The sequence below is a fragment of the Myxocyprinus asiaticus genome, chromosome 3, assembly GCF_019703515.2.
Source record: "Myxocyprinus asiaticus isolate MX2 ecotype Aquarium Trade chromosome 3, UBuf_Myxa_2, whole genome shotgun sequence".
Lineage (NCBI taxonomy): Eukaryota > Metazoa > Chordata > Actinopteri > Cypriniformes > Catostomidae > Myxocyprinus > Myxocyprinus asiaticus.
In genome coordinates this window covers 49,475,677-49,500,498 of record NC_059346.1, presented here as the reverse complement: position 1 = coordinate 49,500,498, position 24,822 = coordinate 49,475,677, and the positions used below count along the sequence as shown (strand labels likewise).

General features: G+C 39.6%; 1 protein-coding gene across 2 annotated transcripts in view; it reads left to right on the top strand.

The window, feature by feature from the left end:
- Positions 1–16,437: 16,437 nt before the first annotated feature.
- The window catches only part of LOC127428348 (double C2-like domain-containing protein beta), a 176,774-nt gene continuing 168,389 nt past the window's right edge, over positions 16,438–24,822 (top strand). For both annotated transcript variants that reach the window (XM_051676696.1, XM_051676692.1), the window contains exon 1: positions 16,438–17,071. In XM_051676696.1, coding sequence (XP_051532656.1) covers positions 16,747–17,071 — 325 coding nt within the window. In that variant the 5' untranslated portion in view covers positions 16,438–16,746. The remainder of the gene's footprint in view (positions 17,072–24,822) is intronic.

The window sequence follows — 24,822 nt, the reverse complement described above, 5'->3', positions numbered from 1 at the left end:
TCCTTGACATTTGATGTATGCCACCATTGCCATGTTGTCTGTCCGACCTAACACATGCTTGCCCTGGATCAACAGCCAAAACCTCTGCAGGGCGAGCAGAATTGCCAACAACTCGAGGCAGTTGATGTGCCAACACAGCCGCGGGCCCGTCCAGGAGCCGGCGGCTGCATGCCTGTTGCATACAGTGCCCCAGCCCGTTTTGGAGGCCTCTGTCATAACCACGGCGCGCCTGGAGACCTTCTGTAGGGGAACTAGTGAGGTTGAAATGTGACACATAGAAATGTGAGGTGGTCCAAGGGCTGAAGAGGCGGCGACAGACCGGCGTGATGGCCATGCGATGTGTCCCACGGTTCCATGCCCATCTCAGGACTTGAGTCTGGAGCCAGTGCTGAAGCAGTCTCATATGCATCAACCCGAGCAGAGTGGCCACCGCTGAGGATGCCATATGCCCCAGGAGCCTCTGAAACAGATTCAGTGGAACCGCTCTCTTCTGTCTGAATGCCTTCAAACAGGTCAGCATGGACTGTGCGCACTCGTTCGTGAGGTGTGCCGTCATCGAGACTGAGTCCAACTCCAAGCAGAGAAAAGAGATGCTCTGAACCGGGAGGAGCTTGCTGAGGTCCCTGTGTGCACACAACACATCCCGAGAGTGAGCTAGGATTAGCCAGTCATCGAGATAGTTGAGGATGCGAATGCCCACTTCCCTTAACGGGGCAAGGGCTGCCTCTGCGACATTCGTGAAGACACGAGGGGACAAGGACAGGCCAAAAGGGAGGACCTTGTACTGATACACCCGACCCTCGAATTAAAACCGCAGGAAGGGTCTGTGTCAAGGTAGAATCGAGACGTGGAAGTACGCGTCCCTCAGGTCTACCGCCACGAACCAATCTTGATGCCGGATGCTCGCCAGAATGCGTTTTTGCGTCAGCATCTTGAACGGGAGTCTGTGTAAAGCCCGGTTCAGTACTCGCAGGTCCAAGATTGGCCACAACCCACCACCTTTCTTCAGTACAATGAAGTAGGGGCTGTAAAACCCCTTCTTCATCTCAGCCTGAGGGACAGGCTCTATCGCGCCCTTCCGTAGGAGGGTAGCGATTTCCGCGCACAAGGTAGTGGCGTTCTCGCCCTTCACTGAGGTGAAGTGGATGCTGCTGAACCTGGGTGGATGCCTGGCAAACTGAATCGCGTAGCCGATTCGGACAGTCCGGACCAGCCATTGCGACTGGTTGGAAAGCGCAAGCCATTCATCCAAGCTCCGGGCGAGGGGGACCAAGGGGACAATCTTGTCAGACGTACCGGCAGGTGGGGCCTCACGGCGGGGTGGAGCCTGAGGTGCCACGTCGTGCCATGGCCGTGCTGAGTTCAGGGACATCGAAGCACTTACCTGGCTCCTTGTGACCACCCCCGGAACAGCCTGGGATGGGGAGGAAGAGGCTTGTCCTTGTGACCCGTGGAGACCATCACATTGGGGGCGGATTTGTGCCACAGCTGGGCGCGCTGGGGCGGGCTGCGGCAGAGCCGGTGCAGTCACCGCAGGAGGATGCCCTTGGTGACGAGCAGACGGGGTGCGGGATCTTGAGCCGCACTGGGGCAGGATGTGTCGGATAGCTTCCGTCTGCTGCTTCACCGCCGAGAACTGCTGAGCAAAGTTCTTGACAGTGTCGCCAAACAGGCCAACCTGGGAAATTGGGGCACCAAGAAACCGTGCCTTGTCGGCCTCTCCCATCTCGACCAGGTTGGGCCAAAGGTGGCGCTCCTGGACCACCAAGGTGGACATCGCCCACCCAAGAGTCTGCGCCATGACCTTCGTCACCCAGAGGGCGATGTCGGTCGCTGAGCGCAGTTCTTGCATCAATCCCGGAGCGGAACTACCCTCGTGCAGTTCCTTTAGCGCCTTGGCTTGGTGGACTTGCAGGAGAGCCATGGCATGCAGGGTGGAGACGGCTTGTCCAGCGGCACCGTAGGCCTTGGCCGTCAGGGATCACGTAAACCTACAGGCCTTGGACGGGAGCTTCGGTCTCACACGCCAGGTGGCGGCGCTCTGCGGGCATAGGTGCACCGCAAGCACTTTACCCATTGAGGGTAGCGAGGGAGGGGGAGCTGAAAGATCGGGACCGGTCAGTAAAAGATGCCTCCCACGACCTTGTCAGCTCCTCGTGCACTTCTGGGAAGAAAGGAACTGGGGCGGGGCGTGGCGTGGCTGTGAGTGGCGCCGCGAGCCCAGGAACCAATCATCGAGCCACGAGGGTTCAGGGGAGAGCGGAGGGTTCCACTCTAGCCCGATGCTCGCGGCTGCCCGGGAAATCATGTCCGTCATCTCCACGTCAGCCTGTGACTGGGTGACCATACCCGAGGGGGGGAGCCCAGCTGAGGCTTCCGCGTCCGACTGGACAAGCCCGCTCTCCGATGCTGCGCTTGAGAGCTCATCACCTTCGTGGGCTCCGAACAAGAGGTTGAACTTGCCATGAGACGAGCCGGCGGACACATCCGGAAGCCTGATTGGGGCAAACGAGCGTGCTGGGGAATGGGAGGTCCGTGGGAGGATACCCGGCGGAGGTGGTCCCATTGAGGTCCCCAAATCACCCCCAGTGCTAGCCGCGCTGGCCTCATACCCGTAGGTAGAAGTACCGAGGCGGGGAGCCGCTGGGGTGGCTTGCCATGGTCATGTTCTCGCAATGAGTACATGACCCATCCACGAACGCTGTCTCCACGTGGGTAGCGTCCAGACACGAAAGACAGCGATCGTGACCGTCAGAAGGTGAGAGATAACAACCGCAACCAGGAATAACACACAAACGGAAAGGCATCTTTAAAAAGACGTTCCGTGTGTGCCTCTCTTTTATAGAAATATACTCTTTTTTTCAGAATATACTCTTTTATTTCTGCCAAAGTGCCCAGGGGCGTTCTCTGCAGTGCACCAATGCAGAGGGGGAGAAGCCACTGAAATGCGCTGTCAGATCCAGCAGAGGTGAATGAACAGCCATGAGAATTCAGCTCAATTCAGCTCAAGAGAAAATCTGAATGAGTGGTTGCATACCAGTTCCTTTTATACCCGTATGTTCGGGGGAGTGGTATGCAAATACAACTCTCCAATCTTCATTGGCCTTTTTTCAAAGACCAGAGGTGTTTCGGGCTCCCAAGAGTGACCCCTAGTGTCACTACATCGACACAATGTCGAGTGAGTGACAGATAGGGAATTGAATATTCTGTGATCATTTACGCACCCTTATCTCAGAGATTATTTATATTATTTTTTATTTTTTATGAAGAAAACCAAATGAGTTACTATCAATATGTCAAAACTGTTTTCTTATATACAACAAAAATGCATGGTAACCTCTGGCTGTCGAGTTCAGTTGCAATTTTCTTGTTTATTAAAAATATATATATATATATATATATATATATATATATATATATATAATTTTTTATTTTGACACCAAGATTAAGGGCTGTTGACACATTCAAAACAGCAAGGTGCAGCGGGATAGAACACAGATGTCTCGAAATATACTTTAAAACATTTTTTTTTTTTTTACTTGACACTGCGTTTTAAAGCAGTGCTAATGGTGCAAGATGCTGAAAAAGCACTGAGATTAGTAGCAATGGTCAAAGACATCAGTCTAATGCTTGTATGCTTAGAAGAACAATAAAACATTTTTAAAAAAGTACTGCAAACTAACTCAAGAACTCATCCTGTGTAAATAGCCCCAAAAACATGGTGCTTACTGAAATAATTAGTCGTTAAAAAGTTTTTTTATTTTTCAGTATCTCAAAATAGGGCACAGTGACTCAGGTGTCCCCTTAAAAAAGGGTGCATGACATCCCTGATCACCATCTAGGGATTTAATGCTGTATGCATACTGGACTACATTTGTGGATTTAGAGATAAATCAGCTAAATTGTGTCAAAATGCTTCACTGCCACATTAAAGATTATTAAAAGAATATCTCTCATTCTTTGTTGTGCTGAACCTTAGTTTGGGATTGTTGCATGTCTCATAGGATCTGCATTCATCCATCAAGCTCTATTTGACATCTACACCCCTGCATCCGGTGCTTCAGGCTATTACAGTGTATAAACCCAATACACCACATGCTGCAGCCATCAATATCTATTCACTGATATGGAGCCTGTTGCATTCTCATGCGCACAGAATAGAGACTTTTACCAGTGACAGATGCTGGATATTGAGAATCATAATAATGGCTCATAATATAAGCAGATTGATTTGCATATCTTATGCTAATAGACACCCCCGTCTCCTGAATTGCGAATTGGCTACTCTGTATTGGAAGTAAGTAGAGGTCACATCTCTTTCAAAGTCTCCATCATTTCTGCTTCACAATATTGACTTGTTGAAATGTTTGCCTTTTGCAAAGTTGTGCTTTTGTGTTACAGTCATGTATGCAAATGTTGAAGATGGTAGTACCACTGATGTTCTCAGCAGGTAGGGACTATTCAAAATATAATGTTTTCCTGTTAACTGCTCTTATAATGGCATCTCCCAGGCAGACCCCTGCTGCCCTTGCTGGCTGCTTCATTAATTAACAACATATCTGTTAATATACTTCACAATAACAACATTGTATACTGTCCATAAATAATTTTCAGCATGTAACGAAAAATCAATAGAATAGCAGTACTTTTTAATATTAATTTGGACCCATGCAGTCACCTTTCATGCTTGATATAAAGCTGTATATTTTTGCAATTGTAAATGTTAATTAATTAGACAACTTATTATTCAGATCATATACTACCCTATTACAAGTTTTCCTTTACCCATTTTGAAGGAAAGCATTATCAAAAGGATTATAGTGTTTCTTCAACTTCAATTTCATGTCCCAGGGGTTGATTTTTTTATTAATACTAACAGATTTCAACCTTTTTTTACATGAAGTTCACATTAAAAAGACGTAAAAACTTTTTACCGAGTCTTCATAATTTGTATTTATTGATTTATATTTTGGGTGCTTTTCGAATGAATTTTATGCATATATTTTTACTGTTTTACTGTTTTTTGTTTTTTACTGTTTTAATGTTTTAATGTTAATCCATAATAAAAAATACAAATTATTACATGTTTTAAAAAAGTATGATAATCTAAACAAAGACTGAAATGAACTAAAAATTTAAGTATTTATTGTGTGAAAATTAGTTCTATCTATTTTTTTCTGAAATTATGAATGGTAATTTCCACCACACCAAACAATTTTTTACCCCTAATAAAGTTTTTACAAAAGGTAGTGTACTTGTTAACCGTGAACAAAAGTGTAATTGAAGAGCATGCTTTAGATGAAACATGAGACAAGTGATGTTTGTAGAAAACAGAAAAATCAAGCAGAATCATCAGAATATTTTTTACTGGGCCTCATTTACAGTCAGGTTGTAATTTTACTGCCTTTAAAATTAGCCATAGCAAGACAAAGCAAGACATTTTATTTAAAAAACATTACAAAAATTTAATTTCCATCACCATTTTCACTTCGGAATTCTGTTAAACAGTAAAGAATTTGAGATGTGGTGGAAATGACACTGTGGTGGGAATTTGCATTACTTTAAGAAAAGAAAAAAAACAATACAAATCTCTTGTGATGCATGTACATACACTGTTTGACATTGTTTCTAGAAATTCACAGTGCTGAAAGTGCCTAAAGTTGAAGAAACACTCTAATATAGACAGACAGGCTGAACGACCGACCCGTACATACACTTTATTCACCCCTGAATGGAAAATTAGATCCATAAGTGTCAAAGCTAAAAATGTGTCTATTTAATCTCTCCATTTCTAACCAAGTCTGCTCTCAAAAATGATTTATTTTCTGCCATTTTACCACCGTATGAACATCACGAGTTCAGTTAAAGACCTGAAGATTAACTCTGGGATCCATTCCCACATGATGAGAGCTTGAAAAACAGAGCATCAGACTCTCAGAACTAAAAGCAGGGCTGCCTCCTGAAATATCACTAGGGTGCTCACAAACTTTCCTTGAACAGAACAAGTACTTTAAGCAACTGAAACACAAGTACAGTGAAATAACCGCTAAAGACCCTTCCTTACTTTATACAAGATTGAAGAAAGAATGGGTGTGACGTAATTTCAAACAAAATCTGGCCAAAACAAAGGTGTTTTAGTAGTTCGTAACAGCTTGCCAGTGCAGACTTTCAGCAAAACTTCGTACTGGCTGCAAAACACCTTCTTACTGCCATTGGTCAATGTCATCGGTAGGTGTGACCTTGAGCTCAGTCAACAAACATGAACACAAGTGCATGCAGTGAGCTGGTGCAAACTTACCTACATATGTTGATTGTTCACGTAGAGACATTTTCCAAGAACATGTCATGTGATTTTATTTTGTTTTTGTTTGTTTAATTAGACTACAAAAGGAATACAATTTATTCAAATACTCATAAGTGCCCATTCATTCTGTTGTTTGATATGCTGCTTCAATCATGTGTCGTCTGCAGCCAAAAAACAATCACACATCTTCTTAAAGTGAGATATTCCTCTTCAGGGGCCTGGGTAGCTCAGTGGTAAAATACGCTGGCTACCACCCCTGGAGTTCGCTAGTTCGCTAGTTTGAATCCCAGGGCGTGCTGAGTGACTCCAGCCAGGTCTCCTAAGCAACCAAATTGGCCCGGTTGCTAGGGAGGGTAGAATCACATGCGGTAACCTCCTCGTGGTCCCTATAATGTGGTTTGTTCTCAGTGGGGCGCATGGTGAATTGAGCGTGGTTGCCGCGGTGGATGGTGTGAAGCCTCCACACGTGCTATGTCTCCGTGGCAACACGCTCAACAAGCCACGTGATAAGATGCGCGGGTTGACTGTCTCAGATGCGGAAGCAACTGGGATTTGTCCTCCGCCACCTGGACTGAGGCAAATCACTATGCGACCACAAGGACTTAGAGCGCATTGGGAATTGAGCATTCCAAATTGGGAGAAAAAGGGGAAAAATCCCCCCCCAAAAAAATATTTTTCAGTAGTACCAGTGTCATCATAAATTACAATAACAGAGTGTAATCAGCGCATATTATTGCCGCATTTAGCATTAGCACATTAGCGCCTTGAATGCAGAATGTAAATATGACAAATTTCACATTTTCTGTTGCATATACAGTATATTACTTTAAATCATCATTGAGTGGTTAGAACAGCTTCTTTTACTGATCTCGCATGAATTCTACTCCTAGAATGAGGCATGAAGGCATTGATAACACATTTTAATATCTTATTAGTTGATGTTTTACATGTAGTCTAGCTGCTGTTTTTATTTTAATGCTCCTCTAAACACCTGTTTTTAATACTATATTTCAAATGGCATTATTACTATTATTATTATTATTATCTTTAGCTCAAATCATGCTAAAAAAATAACAAAAAACAGGCTGGTCCAGTTAATGTTTATATGCGTTCCTGTGTAAACAAATTCTATTAACAAGGTAATTTACCCTTTTAACTAAAAGGTTCAACTTCCATTCAGCCACCATATAGAGTTTCCTGAAGTATTTTCCTATTCAATTTTTTTCCCATTGGAATTTCATAAAAATCCATCATAAAAGAATTCTGAGCCATGAACCAAACCAACCAACCAACCAAAATGTGAAAAAAAATGAAGAAAAAAAAAGAAGGTAAAATTTCCATTGCGAATAACGTAAGGAAAATGTAACTATTTATTTAAAGTAGTTGTTATATAGAAGAAAAAAAATATATACACTCACTGAGCACTTTTTAAGGAACACTATGGGCCTAATAAAGTGCCCGAAGTGGTCTTCTGCTGATGTAGCCCATCCGCCTCAAGGTTCGACGTGTTGTGCATTCTGAGATACTATTCTATTCACTATAATTGTACAGAGCGTTTATGTGAGTTACCGTAGCCTTTCTGTCAACTCGAACCAGTCTGGCCATTCTCCGTTGACCTCTCTCATCAACAAGGCGTTTCCGTCTGCAGAATTGCCACTCACTGGATGTTTTTTGTTTTTGGCACCATTCTGAGTAATCTCTAGAGACTGTTGTGCATGAAAATCACAGAATATCAGCAGTTACAGAAATACTCAAACCAGCCCGTCTGGCACCAACAATCATGCCACGGTCGGAATCACTGTGATCACAATTTTTTCCCCATTCTGATGGTTGATGTGAACATTAATTGAAGCTCCTGAATCGTATCTGCATGATTTTATTTATTGCACTGCTGCCACATGATTGGATGATTAGATAATCGCATGAATAAGTAGGTGTGCAGGTGTTACTAATAAAGTGCTCAGTGAGTGGAATTATTTTTTTATTTAAATTTTTTTTCTCCCCATTTTTTTCCCCAATTTGGAATTCCCAATGCGCTCTAAGTCCTCGTGGTGGCGTAGTGACTCGCCTCAATCCGGGTGGCGGAGGACGAATCTCAGTTGCCTCCGCGTCTGAGACCGACAATCCGCGCATCTTATCACGTGGCTTGTTGAGCACGTTACCGCGGAGACCTAGCGCATGTGGAGGCTTCATTTGTACTGTACATAACAGATTTGTATTTTGCACTGTACATAACAGATAACAGATTTGTATTAGATTTGCACTATGTATGTGTATGTGTGTATGTATGTATGTATGTATGTGTGTGTCTGTGTTTGTATGTATGTATGTGTATAATTATTGTCTACTAACTATGTCTTGGTGCTGTTTTTGTGTTGTTTTTGTATTGTTGTACACTGGATGCTCCTGTCACCAAGACAAATTCCTTGTATGTGTAAGCATACTTGGCAATAAAGTTGATTCTAATTCTGATTCACGCTATTCTCCGTGGCATCCATGCACAACTCACCACGTGCCCCACCAAGAGCGAACCACATCATAGTGACCATGAGGAGGTTACCCCATGTGACTCTACCCTCCCTAGCAACCTGGCCAATTTTGTTGCTTAGGAGACCTGGCTGGAGTCACTCAGCATGCCTTGGATTCGAACTCACGACTCCAGGGGTGGTAGTCAGCGTCTTTACTCGCTGTCAGTGAGTGTATTTTAAGTTTATTGCAAATTATTCAGATATAAACAAATATATAAATAGTTTGAGAGTGTAGGACAGGTCCGGCCCTAGTATTTTGGGGGCCCTTTCAAAAAGGTGCCCCCCTACCTACAAGTACGCCTATCCAAACACACTTAACATCAATAACTAAGCAAGTTTAAATTGTGCAAATAAGTTTAAAAATGCATATCTATTAACTGCAGTATATGAGAGCACAGGTATATCTACTTCAGAAGTACAAAAAAGAAAGAACATCTTTTTTTAAACCAAAGACACATATCACAAATTAATAAATATATTTAATGAAATTCTGTGCAAATCAATAAGAAATAATGAAATTACAAAATTAAGGTATGGTACAGTAGATGATATTTACACTTATTGTAAACAGTGGCATATGCTATTTGCACCCTAGTGTATAATAAAACAGTATAAAATCTAACAACATCAGTATATGTAGCATAAGTATTTTGACTGAACTTAACTACATTGCTGGCAGTGGGAAGAAACGCACCTGATGTGTCACGTAATGGTACCTCGTCACTGCTGTCTTTAAATGCAAAGCATGGCTTTAGAGCGTTGTCTTCAGGTTCAGGAAATGGGTAACTGAGTCGCCGCCATGACCCTCGCTTTCAGCCAGGGTGTGAAATGCAGAGCTGCTGGGAAATGCCGCCAGCCACGCGTTCCAGACCGGGAAAGGCGTGCGTGCACCCATTCGACCCCCTTCTCTGCACTGCCCAAATTTTAGTGAGCCCCCAATCACGACGAGAACACCGCATTTACTTTCAGTGAAATAACACTCCCCTAATCCACTTTTATTTATACCATTTTTATTTTAAAATAAATGTTAAAACGTTTACAGCAACTATCTCTATTCTCTTACACAGATCGATAAGGGGAAATTAGTGAAACTGGCAAAAGAGGACTTAAACCCAGATCACTCACACAACTGTACATCTGTCTTCCCAATGTCACGACATCAAATCTCAGGATGAGGATGGTCAAATTCACATATTTATCTCTCCATGTCTTTTCTACACAGCTTCTGGAATATTTTTAATAGTTTCGATAGGTTCCATCGGAGTATTGCCGTAAATATAGCCAGGCTGTGTGCCCAGTGCTATTTACATTTATTGCAAATAATTATTTGTCTATACTGAACCCGTGGTTGGGAGGCCCCTGGTGTCCGCCAGGGCCCTATGCAGCCGCTTAGGTCGCTTATTAGGCAGGGCCGGCTCTGGTGTAGGAAGACCGACTCGATTACATCATCCACAAGGATTCATGGTTGCTGGTAGTCGCGGCAAAGCACTTTTGGCTGGATTTGCTCGCTATGATTCTCTGATTGGTGGATCTTTCTCTCCTGGAGCATGGGTAGTGTAGTTCTTCAAAAGAAAAAAAAAAATTCTGCACAAAATTTTATTCCATTTATTTGTTGATCTACTTACTGTATGTTGAATCAGCACACCCAATGACAGCCTGAGATATATAAAGTCACTCTGAACTTCTTGTGTATTTTTTTTTATTATTATTTATTTATTTATTTTTGCTTAGTGTAGTTCCTCACCCGGAATTCTGGTATTAAACACATTTTTTTTTTTTTTTATTAATTTTTTTATTTAGTTGAAATAACACCAACTGATGGCTTCAACAGAAGCATATACCTTTGATTAACAAAAACAGCTGTTTTTAAAGGTTTATAAGTTATCGTTAAAGATCAATTCATCTATGGAAAAAATGTATGGGATTTTTAATTCTGGAACCAGACTGTTGTGTTCTATTGATCCCATTTTTTTTTTCAAGAAAAAAAAATCAGTTCCTAATGTTTCTGGCTTTTAGCCTGATTTTTTATTTATTTTTTCAAGTACAACTGCCTTGAGTTGAAACAAATGTATCAATGCTGCACTTTGTCTGTTCTCTAAATAGTTTAACAACACTAGGGAGTGGATGTCAAAGGTACTGAAAGCAAGAATTTAGTATCCACTCATAAATTAATAAAATATCTCACTACCACTATGAGCTGCCAGGGTTTAGGAAAAAATAATAATAGCAGGATAATTTTGTTTTCACCAGCTTATAATCATTCTTTGAGGAACAGCCAGAGAAACAAAAGTGGCATTTTTCCTCCTTACATAAATGTCACTACCCATGAACTTTGTCTTGAATGGCCTTCCTTATTCATATTTGGTTTACAGCTGTCTCCAAAGGTTCCAAGGAATGACATTTTATCTCAGCCAAGGGCCGGAGCAGCCAATATCCACTAACCCATTTTATCCTCTGATTACACTGGCCAGATTGGATTAAGAACATGCCCTTAAAGAGCTATTATGGACAGGTCATGTTATGAATTGCACGTGGAGAGCCAGAAAGAGAGCGATAGGGCTAAAAACAAGGAGGGCTATAATACCTGGAGAGAGTGGTCTTTCAGCTTTTCCAATCAAATGGCTCTTGCTTGGCTGGCGCATTACCTCCCAGAATTACACGACCTGCTTATTACCATGTTTGTTCATGGGCACCAGAGGTGGGTAGTAACATGCTAATTTTACTCCATTACATTTACTTGAGTAAACTTTTGGGAAATTAAATGTACTTTCAGAGTAGGTTTAAAAGTGGGTACTCTCACTCAAGTAAATTTCTAATGAAAAAACTGTACTTTTACTTCATTACAATGGGCGGCGTTCCTTTCTTTACATTACTGGGTTTAATATTAATTATGCGTTATTTATTGAGAGATTATTGAATGGGAATTTTATGACAGAGGAAGTACACACAGCTGCACACGCTGTCACAAACTGTCACTCAAGCCAAGTCCATCACTGCTGCAGCATCGAGCTCTTCAAACAAAGCTCTGCACAGTGAAAAGAATAGTTTCATCATGCAACACCATTTTACACCAAAACAAGCGGATATTTCAAGATAAAAATTGCAGCTCCAACTTAAGGCAGCATGCTGAGGTAAGTTGTGGCTCTAATGCTAACACGGGCTTTTCTGTGTAATGTGATGGTCATTTTCAGGGTGATTCTGTAAACATGGGCTCATATGACATCAGTTTTTAAGTGTACATTTTTAAATCTGCAGCAATATATCAGTGTGCTTTGTACCCACATGTCATGAGCAGTATTTTTTGCATTTAACCCGCACCCTCGCGGGTATACTGAAAACTATTTCAGCTACTTAATCCATGTAAACATCCAAGATAAGTGCAAATGCCTTTTGCTTTGCCGAACATGTAATTGACAACTGGAGTGAGACCAGACTGCATTTCTGCGCGTGGTGCCCTACGCAGGCTGCGTACTCTGCGTTTAGAGCGGTGGTACTGTGTACAGAACTAATGATCTAAAGTCTTTCGACACTGAAAACTGTAACTACACTGAACTAACAACTAAAAGCTATGAAATAGAGAAAGTAGGCATTAATAAAGTATGATCTTGCTTTGGTTTATATTTCAGCATTATATATAATGTCCCTGTGGGACATTGTTCACGTTTTCACCGTAATAATTACTAGAAATGTTTCAAAACCTCTCTTCTTATTGACAAATTCATCCAGATCTGACAAGAGCCCTTAAAGGGATAGTTCATCCAAAAATGAAAATCCTCTCATCATTTATTCACCCTCACGCCAGATGTATATGACTTTCTTTCATCTGCTGAACTCAAATGAAGATTTTTAGAAGAATTTCTCAGCTCCTTTGGTCCATACAATGCAAGTGAATGGGTGCCAACATTTAAAAAAATATAAATCAGCATAAAAGTAATCCATAAGACTCCAGTGGTAAAATCAATATCTTCAGAAGTGATGTGATAGGTGTGGATGATCACTTTCACATTCTTCTTCTTTTGATTTTGGTGATTCACATTCTTCTCTGCATATTGCCCCCTGCTGGGCTGGGAGAGTTTAGCAAAAAATGTCTTAAATATTGATCCATTTCTCACCCACACCTATCATATCACTTCTGAAGATATGGATTTTTACTACTGGAGTCATATGGATTACTTTTATGGTGCCCGCATTTGCTTTTTGGAGCATCAAAATTTTGGCATCTATTCACTTGCATTGTATTGACCTACAGAGCTGAAATATTTTTCTATAAATCATAATTTGTGTTCTGCAGAAGAAAGAAAGTCATACACATCTGGGATGGCGTGAGGGTGAGTAAATGATGAGAGAATTTTCATTTTTGGGTGAACTAGTAGTAATTAAATTGATGTACTCCTAACCAAAACCCTAAACCTAACCCTAACTCTAACAATACTGAGAACAAAACAAAAGTCATGTGATTTAAAATACATCTTTTTTTCTCTCTCTCTCTCTCATGGTGGCACTTGTCTGGAATTCAGCACATTGCATCTGAATCTAGATGAAAAAACATTCGGAACTTGCACAGTGTCATGCCCTTCACTAGCGACAATAAAACTGCATGGCAAAACATCTGCTATAATATAATGAAATATGTGCAATTTATATGTTGCTTGCAAAAAAACAATTTTCATCAGAATACATGGCTACTTTTTGAATGGCCATCAATGAGAGAAAACATTTTTGCATTTTACCTTGCAGAATGGTGTTGTTACGGCATCTAACTGGCTAAACCATGAACCCTAGCAAAAAGCTTGAATATAGTTAAAAATGCAAAGCTATTTCTCCAGATTTTCACCCTACAGTGGCCCACACAGAGTTTTGGATTGTGAAGTGTGCTTTGAGACATGGTTGTTATGGTGGAATATTTTAGCTGCACTTTTGCCTAATCTACCCTGCAGTGTCTGTGCTTGAACTATATTCTTTGGAGAGTGCAAATCGTGTATTGTAGAATTCTGTCAGCATCAATGTAATTTTTAATTAATGAATACAGAAACACATATTACACGTTACACCATAAAAGTCATTTAAACAACTTTTGGGCTGATTTTATATTAGCAAATTTACATAATAAAATGGTTATTCATTACCACCCCACTCAGTTACACTGTTCCCTAGGAAAATTGGTAGGATTAATGAATCATAGAAGCCCTGGCTCCTTGCCTATGTTTAGTTTCAGTTCTACAAAGAACTATTTATCTATACATTTCTGTGCCAGACTTTACAATCAATAAATTAATAAACTGGCCATTATCGGCATGACAAATGGTAACAGCTGCTCTACTTTTCTTGTGAAGCACTATATGGAGGTAATCAAGTTTTTTCTACCTTTTTCTCTTTTTTTAACCATGAATCCTCCAGAAGCACAAATGTAAGGCTCTCATGACGGAATTATGGAAATAGACGAGGAATAATGAGCTTCGCTAAGTATTTTCCACTGAAGAATTATGGCGAGCATGGGGGCGACTCCTTAAATACTTGAGTAAATTAATTGGCAGGTTTTGTCTCCTAATGATACCATGTGGGAAATGGCAAACATTTGGATCTAAAGCATCACCAACCATTTGGAATTATAATAAAAAATCACTGCACTAAATGATTCATATACCCCTTGTTCATTTTATTTTCTCTTCCACTGTTAAAAGCAACATTGTCATTTGAGAGCATTGCATTGTATTTTGTTGGAGTCCCTTAAGAGAGTAAATCAAGATTACTCACTGTTTTCGCAATAAGTATTTTCTATTGTAAAATGTGAGGATGGCTTTTGCCTATAATTTATCGTAGCTGTAAAGTGGGTGACAGGTTGAATAGCCCCCTGCTAGTTTTCATAAGGCAATGCAGCGCTGATGCAATTTTCTCTGTAAATCTCTCTACCATCGTTATTCATCATGGCACAGAAATCACTTTAACAAAAATGAATGTACATAAGTGTTATGAATACATACAGAGAGGCCCTAAGAAGAATTTGGACACTTAGGTCACCCTTAAAGGAATATTTGGGATCAATACAAATTAAGCTCAATCAACAGCATTTGTGGGGTAATGTTGATTACCACAAAAAAAATATTTTTGACTCGTTCCTCTTCTTTTAAAAAAGCAAAAATTTAGGTTACAGTGAGGCACATATAATGGAAGTGAATAGGCCAATTTTTAGAGGGTTTAAAGTTATAAATGTAAAGCTCATAATTTTATAAAAGTACTTAAATTAATATTTCTGTTAAAACTCATGTTATTTGAGCTGTAATGTTTTTTAAATTGTAATTTTTACAGTCATTTTAGGGTTTGTTGACATTACATTGTCATGGCAATGAACTTATAAAACTGGCTATAACTTTACCAGAAAAGGTTAGTAAGTGATTTTATCACACTAAAATCATGTTAACACACATTTTGCTTATGTCTTGCGGCTATAATGTTGAAACAGTGAGTATTTTAACGTTTACGGATTGGCCATTTTATTCCATTGTAAGTGCCTCACTGTAACCCAGATTTTTGCTTTTTTTAAAGAAAAGGAAGGACAAAACCAACGTAACTTTTCTTCGCCATTTTTGCAATTACTTGTAACCAGTTGGTCCCAACGTAATTTTTAGTGGGAATCAGTTCCTCTCAAGTTCACGCAAGTGTCCAAACCGCATACAGTTCATTACATTAATATGGACATGTACCGCTAACGTTTGACACCCTGAAATCGTCCAAATACTTTGTCTTCATTTTGAAACGTATGTCTATTGTTTTATCATTTTAAACATAATAAACGTCTTTTTGTGACATATTTTGCTTGAGAATTGAGCTTTTGCTATCTTTCTGTAAAAAATTGCCACTTTGTATGACAAATTTCAGAGGATGTATGAAGTCAGTTCTCCTCAAGTTCACACAGGTGTCGTAGCAGAGTAACTACAGGTGTATTTCATCACATTAACTATAGACATGTTCAACTGAGTTTAATAACCAGAAAGCGTCCAAACACTTTTTGTGTTTTTAAACAATACCTCTGTTGAAACCTAACCAGCTTCTTTTCATTAAATATTTTGCTTTAAAATAAATGCCACTGTATATGTTATTTTGTCATCTAATGACACTACATTCATACATTAAGTGTGGCTTAAGTGTCCCAATATAGAGTTATAAATACTTAATTTCTGTTCATCGACCTTCTTTTATTTGTACTAGTTGTATTATTCTAGAATTGGCACATAGAAACATGTGACTTTAGGCATTTAGCACCTGTTGCTTTTAATTGTACCTGAGTTTAGCACATCACATGTCTGTGGTGATGCTTTAGTCAGACACTAGACTGAAAGCCTCTCTCTATCTCTCTAACAGATGGACTAATAGCATAATTAAGTAGCCGAGCTCCCGGTTCCTGTTTACCGTCATGTTGCTAAGCGATGTCATCAGCCAATCCCTTGTCCCTCTCTATAATCCTGTCCCCTCCCTCCCTCTCTCTCTCTCTCTCTCTCTCTCTCTCTCTCTCTCTCTCTCTCTCTCTCTCTCTCTCTCCAACATGCATTCATCCCGGTAACAGACTTAGCGTGCTGTAGTGGTCTGAGCACAGCTCACAGACAGACGGCATGACCACAGTGTGCTGGAACAGTCTGCAGCCTCTCATGTAGCCCACTGCTGTGATCGCAAACTCTCACACACACATGCACACACACATACACACCAAGACACACTCTACTGCTCTTCAGGGACTCTAACAGATCACCAGAGAAAAGAAGATTCTACTTTAGTCTTTTTCATTTTCTTTCTTTTCTTTTCTTTTCTTTTCTTTTTCTTTTCTTTCTTTCTTTTATTTCTTCGCTTTTTATTGTTACCACCCTCCAACCCCTTGGCTGGGTTCAGGGGTGGTGGCACATCCACAAAAGGGCTGCATGAATGACACAACGCAAAGGCGAGAAGACGACCATCAGCATCCAGGAGCACATGGCCATTGATGTATGTCCAGGTCCCATTCAGCCAATCAAGCAGATCTCTGATTATTTTCCCCGTTACCCACGGGGTCTCCCCCCCACAGCCCCTCCGGCCCTCAGTCGCACCGGATCCCTGCAGAGCACCTCTACCAGCCAGAAGTCCGAGGGCCCGGCCGCGGACCCCAGCCGGGATGAAGATGACCTGGACCAAGCCTTCGGAGCAACCGCTCTCGTGGCCAGCAAGAAGGACGAAGAGCCAGACGTGGAGGGCTACGATTCAGATGACTCCAGTGAGTAGACTTCTTTTTCTTACTCTATATTCTTCGAATCACTCTGGAATGACAACTGTTGCTGTACAAGACATTTTCAGCTCTGTCTCAAATTCCTCTTCATCCTCTGTGAATTCATCTCCATTCCTCATTGCTTTCACTTAGACATATTCAGGAAAGCTTGTGTTGTTTTCGTCCACCTGGATGAATAAAGCTCTACTTTTGTAGCTCTAACTGAATGCTTGGAAATGCCTTTGTTTTTTTAGTGGCTGTGATTCTCTGTTCAAATATAGCCACCTACATAGAGTTAACTAGAGCTAGACAATCGAATATGCAAATGAGCGAACAAAATTTTGCTGGCAATATGAAATTAAGCAATGTCATATATATACTGATGATTTTAATGTGCTTTTTAGTTGTATATTAAGTTTCCTAAAGAGCGTGTCATTAAATCACTGTTGTAATTTTTCCTTGTCTTGTAACTTGTGAATATAAGAATGTTTAGGCAGATATGTTTCAATAGTGGTAATAGATGTTTTCAACTTTAGCAAATATAGCTTTAGATTTGATATGTCCAACTGTCCGACTGAATGAATCAATTCACAACTGTGATTTAGAATTCAGTTGAATCATCTTTAAAAAAATGCTCAGGGATATCTCAATTTTTCATTTTTCATATATTACAATTGCTGTTGCTGTGTGAAGCATTATCAGCTCAGTCTCAAATTCCTCTGTTTTCACTTATTTGAACATATTCAGGAAAGATTGTTTGCTTTTTTTCTAACTAGATGAATAAAGCTCCACTTTGGTAGCTCTGATTGAATGCCTGGAAATTACTTTGTGATTTTAGTTGAAACGATTCTCAAGGTTCAAACTGACAGGTTAACTACGATATATTGAATATTCACAATATATTTTTGTGATGGTTTTGCTGGCAATATAAAATTAAGCAAAATTGTGAATATCATGATGATTAAAAACACGGTTTTTGTTTGACCAGTAAGTTTCCAAAAGAGCATGTCATTCGACTCGTTTAGCTGTTTCTGATTTGTGAGTATTAGAGCTTTAAATGGGATAGTTCACCCAAAAATGAAAATTCTCTCATTTACTCACCCTCATGCCATCCCAGATGTGTATGACTTTCTATCTTCTGCAGAACACATGAAGATTTTTAGAAGAATATTTCAGTTCTGTAGGTCCTCACAATGCAATGGTGACCAGAACTGTGAAGCTCCAAAAAGCACATAAAGGCAGCATAAAAGTAATCTATATGATTCGAGTGGTTAAATCTATATCTTCTGAAGTGATTTGATAGGTGTGAGTGAGAAAAAGATCAATATTGAAGTCCTTTTTCACCATATATCTCCACTTTCACGTTCACATTCTTTCACATTCTGAGTGTGAAAGTGAAGATTTATAGTAAAAAAAAGGACTATATTAATCAGTTTCTCACCCACACCTATCATATCACTTCAGAAGACATGGATTAAACCACTGGAGTCGTATGGATTACTTTTTTGCTGCCTTTATGTGATTTTAGGAGCTTCAAAGTTCTGGTCATCATTCACTTCCATTGTATGGACCTACAGAGCTGAGATATTCTTCTAAAAATATTTGTTTGTGTTCAGCAGAGGGGATGGAATGAGGGTGAGTAAATGATGAGAGAATCTTCATTTTGGGGTAAACTATCCCGTTAAGACAGAGATATTTTAATAGCGTCATGTATTTAAACAACAGCAGCAAAAGCAGCATTAGATTTGGAAAGTTTGATTCAGTTCTGTGAGCCAGTTCAAACTACCTGTTTAAATGAATCTATTCAAAACTATGATTCAAGGATTCATTTGAATCATCATTCAAAAAATTTTCACGGAAGCCTCCATTTGGCATTTTTGCCAAATTATTTTAACTAGATTTTACTGTGTTTTGGTTCTTAAATTAAACATTTTATACCTACAGTACTTGTTGTTGCAACAGTTGCTGGTTGAAATGATGGTTGCTCTGACTGAAGAAGAGTCACCCTTTTAAGACATTTCAGAGCAAACACATAAATAATAGAGATATATAACAAATACTGTCAATAGGCAGATCTTTTTTTTAAGCTATATCGCCCAGCCCTAGTGTTTGCATCAACACAGACTGTGCATCTTGGACAGTCATAAGGTGTGTATGTCAATAGACATAAGGTGTGAACTCACACTAATATTTGGCTGTTTGTGACTTGCACCCCATATTGTTATATCAAAAACATCTGGTCTGTATGTTATGCTTACTCCAATGATCAGTGAATCTTTAAAGCGATTCTTGTGGGCATCAGGTGCTGCTCATCATCTCCTGTTCTATATCTGTATCAAGAGAGCTCATGTCTGTCCCAGATGTAAATCCTATTATGGATCTCTGCCTGTTTCTCCGTTTGGAGTACGGTTTTCAATCATGGCAGCCAGTAGACTAGATTAGATACAGCTCTGTAGTCTCTTGTGGTTATTTTATCATCATCATGCTCTATCTTGGATGGGGTTAATCCATACAGTGGAGCATGCAACGTGTGTATACATGTTGATGGAAACACAAGTGGCTTTGAGCTGCGACGATGGGGTTTGGATCTAATCCTGTATGCCACTGGCATAGCATGGAATGATCTGATGCCGACAAATGTTAACCTCCGACCTCCATGCAAGCCCCAGTGAGAGAATTGAGTCATTGAGGTGATTTATATTGAACAGAAAATAGATTGCACAGAATTATATGTAGAATGTGAAAGAGTTAGTTTACACAAAAATGAAAATTTTGTCATCATTTACTCACTCTCATATTGTTCCAAACCCAAATGACTGACTTTCTTTTGAGGAAGAAATGGCAAAAAAAAAAAAAAAAAAAAAATCAATGCATTGAAAATGAATAGTGACTGAGACTAACATAGTGCCTAACTCCTCCTTTTGTGTTCAGTGGAATAAAGAAAGTCATACAGTTTGGAACCACATGAAGGTGAGCAAATAATGACAGAATGTTCATATTTGGTGTACTAAGCATACAAAGATTAAGAAGTGCATCTCTGTTGCCGTGTAATGACACAGTTTGTTTTTGACTGAAGTAATCCATTTCAATTGCTCATACACAACGACATCTGTGTCACAGGTTGATCAAAATGCTCAATATAACCAGTCCTTCACCCTTGTATAAGGGAATGTAATGCATGTAGATGCTGTTTCAATGAGTGTGATCATTAAACTAGAGGATTGTGCAAATGCGTGTGGTGTGCCCATGTTTTATGATGATAGATTAGCATGGAGCTATTGTGCTGTGATTCACTGGTGTGCAACAAATGTGGCCGCTCTAAATCATAACTCTCCTGCCATTGTCTCATTCCCTTTCCTTTCCAACACACACACCAGCTGTTGTCTGAATCACAATACATATATTAGTCGCACAACAGAGACAAATTAAATCCTAACCTGACATGTTTGTTATGTGACTCGTGGAATACAAATAAGTCAATTATACTAATTAGCCAGAGTATTTAATGGTTTTAAAGTCTCACGGGGATCTCCGCAGAGAATGAACTTGTAGAGGAAGTGCATCGTCTCTAATGGAACATACTTACTTGAGGCTTGCTAACAGATGCATTACAAGAAACTTTCACAAACATTTGGCGAATGGCGACTCTACAGCTCTCCCGACAAACCATTTCGGTACTGAGTACTACATGGACAGATTGCAAACGGAGCAGTCTTCTGTTTCAGAGCTTAATTAAGAGCCCATTTATCAATTGCAAATATTCAACAATTACTTTGTTTGACATCAGTAAATAGTGTTTATCGATATACTGTATATCAGGATTGTTTTCAGCTATAATTTGGGCTGCTTGTCTTTGTCTTTTCAAACATTTTTCTCAACACAACTTTGGTAAAGTGTGAGCAGCAGGGTAAATTAAAGGGGGTCGCACACCAACATGGCGCTTTCTAAAATTTGAAACAAATATTTTCTACGGAGGTTCGCACACACCTGCAACGCTCAGCATCAAAATTCTGCAGTGACACGGAGCGCAACTCGCATAGTTTTCCATTAAATTCGACCCAATTCATTATCAAAGGACATAGATTATTTACTCTAGTCATTACTGGATGATATATTGTGTATATGTATCTTTCATCTAGCCTACACAATGTATTTTCAGTTACATGTATTTATTTTTGTGGTTTGACAGCTTGAATGAAAGATCTGTTCAAGGCTATATACAGATAAATTGCATAATAAATGTCACCATTTCTAATTGTTCAGTTTGCGCAGTTACACCAGTTTCATACACTAACCTGCAAACTCATCGACATCACTTTGTTCATTCTTGAAGAAGTACAAAAACCTTCATAACTTTGGACTGCCATCTGCTGTTCTGTGTGTGTGTGTGTGTGTGTGTGTGTGTGTGTGTGTGTGTGTGTGTGTGTGTGTGTGTGTGTGTGGGTGAGTGTGGGTGGGTTTGGGTGGTTTACAAGGACATTTTTTTAGGTTACAAACTGGTAATTACAAGGGTATTATGCTATAAAATGTGGTTTATGAGGACATTTCTAGTGTCCCCATAATTCAAATAGCTTAAAAAACATACTGATCGATGTTCTTTTTTTTGAAAATGTAAAAATGCAGAAAGTTTTTTGTGAGGGTTAGGTTTAGGGTTAGGGGATAGAATCTATAGTTCGTACAGTATAAAAATCATCATGTCTATGGAGAGTCCTCATAAGGATAGTCGCACCAACATGTGTGTGTGTGATATCTGTGCCTTTCCTGACCACGACTGGCTTCAGTTCATGTTATATCACCCTCTTGTGGTCTCCCAGTGCTATTACACCAGACATTTAAACAGAGGCCAACTGAGTCAATTTGAAAACACGCAAATTAGGCATCTAATTTAAATGTCAGCTAATTTTAGTATATCAATGCCTCAAAAATATATCAATAAAATAACGTGCCGATCAATAATTGATATATATTGATATTTTATGGCATCCCTACTAAATAAACTAATACATTTGAACATAGTTATAATAGTTGTACATTTTAACATTAGTTAATGCCTTATGATCTAACATGAACTTACAATAAACAATTTTATATATATAAATGAACATTAAGTGACATTAATACATGCTGTAATAAAATAATTGTCCATTGTTAGTTCATGATACCTAATGCATTAACTAATGTTAATTAATAAAACCTTACTGGAAAGTGTTACCAATAAAATGACAAATTCCAATTAGACTTGTCTCACAGTAGGTCACACCAAATACCACCTGTTTGTCACTATTGCTGATAGCCTCTGACCTGTTGACTTGAATAAACAAAACACAGATGCTTTGGGAAAAACAAGCCCCTTGGAACGATGCAATCCTCAAATTGCCCATGAGTGCCTATATGACCTGTGTCAGGGGATCAGTTCCATAGAGTTTTCTGCTCCTGGTGATTTCCATGCACTGCTATTACAGTGAATAACAGATTCTTGACGGTACACTATAGGTCTTCAGGACTCCACTCTAATGAGTCTAAAGGGGTGTTCACACTGACAGCGATTTGCAACGTCAAAACGACCGGAAGTCATCAATTTTTAACGTACATTGGCAATTTGAGACAACATGACCGACAGCAACTGACGTTGTGACAAAATGTAAAGCCATGGTGTGTAATTTCTGTGCCACTAGCATCATCAAAAAGAACTGCAAAAATAACCAGTTTCCATTGTTTGGCAAATGAGTTGTCCCGGCCAAAAACTCATGCCATTGGTTTAGCCAACAACGTTATGTTGGGCAGAGCAATGTTGAAAGTGCCAGTGTTTAAATTTTTAGGGAAAATCAATGTACAAATGCCATACTTAGGTCTGTTTCACACCACAAGCAAAAGGGAATTTTTTTTGGCACCAATGTTAACAGGTTAGATTATGGGAGCGAGAGCCGCATTGCAGCGTAGCAGGAGCGTATCAGGTGCAACAGTAAGACGAGAGTTTTGGCACTGAGCCTATTTTTGCTGCGCAAAGCACCCTGAACTCAGCAGAAAATACGGCAAAAATGCACTATAAACCTTTTTAACCACATAATCTTTTGCAGCCTTTTGTGAATTAAAAGAAAATACTTGAGCAAACTACTCACAATGGCTGGGTAAAAATATAGATTTTCCGATGCATTGTGATCTTTGTTTGAACGTTCTCAATATTAATTCTTAAATCCCAAGATCGATCTTTCATTCTATGCAAAACCCTCTATAACGCAGGTAAATTACTCGCATGTGCAACCAAATGTCACACTCTCGACTAAAATGCTATGTTCAGATTTCACTCACCAGTGATTGAGTAGTATAGTAGAAAAGAAGTTATTAGCACAGAGGTCCTTTCACTGCGTGTTTGGTTTAAATCATTCTATGTGTCCAAAGATGAGATCCACGGATCCATTTGAATAATGTCTCTTTTAATACCCTTTCTGTTTTTTTACACAGTTGTTGATTAAAAACAACAAAAAAAGAAACATTTACCTCTAATCACACATGGATGCGCTAAAGAAATTACGCACGTCTTCTCTCGTTATATGCACTCACTGGCTGATGCCGGTAGTCTTAATGAGACGGTACAGATTTAGCATGTGTTCTACATATCAATGTAAAATTATGCAAGTAAACAAAATAAATGCAACATAATATATGCAATTTCAAGATTTTAATTGATGAATAGACTGAATTTGAAAATGTTTCAAAAGCTAAAATGTGACCAATTTGATGAAAACCCAATGATAAAATATAATAGGTAAAATTTATATTTTCGAATTGTGCCTAGAAGGTTTCTTTAAAATTAAGAGCATTAGCTAAATTTCTTTCATATGTAATCAAAATGAACATTGTAACAGAAATGTACCTATATGAATCGACATTGTTTCGAATCAAGATCAAAATCTAATCGAGAGCTTGTGAATCGGAATCAAATCGGGAAATCAATACCCAGCCCTACGACTCAACCATTGTTTTAAATCAAACTTCTGCTGGGCTTGATAAAGGTTCCACACACAGTGACAGGTATACAAACACACTTTCTGTTCACTAAAACTGAATGCATCCAATCGACTTAAGCAGCTACACTTTGGGGTTTGTGTTTCCTTCCTGTTAGAATAATCACTATTTGCATGTAATGTGATCCCTCACCTTGTGTAAATTAGATTTTATAACGATCAAGTTCATAATAATTCTGGCCAACTCCCAATAATCATTTGAAAATGTATGCCCGTTATCAAAGGAAATATTTTCACTTTATGCAAATGAGCGCTGTGGTGACTACCAACGGGAGTGCAGACAGTGGAAATCACATGATCTGTCTCCTGTTGCAGTAGGATGCAGCAGTACGCCTACTACCAACCAACAGTACAGCAACTTGGCGACCTCCAGAGATATAATCGCTGTTAGTGTGAACACACCTTTCAACTGTGGACAAGTAAAAATCTGCCACTCTACAAAGATCTCTTCACTTTGCAGAGGCAACAGAAACAGAATTCATTCTTTATTGTGTCTCAGATCAATCTATCATGACCTTTTAGGCATGCATAATCCTACTGAATTATTTTATCATAGCCTGAAAAAGAGATGGGAAGAAATGTACAGAGAGATTATAGAGCAACTGTTTGTTTGTCAACTGTGTGTCTCTCGGTTACATAACTGATTATTTTTCAATCCAGTATGTCACATGCAACCACATATTTTGGTACAGGAGGATTATTGGATTCCACGTCATAAAATGTATGTGCCACTGC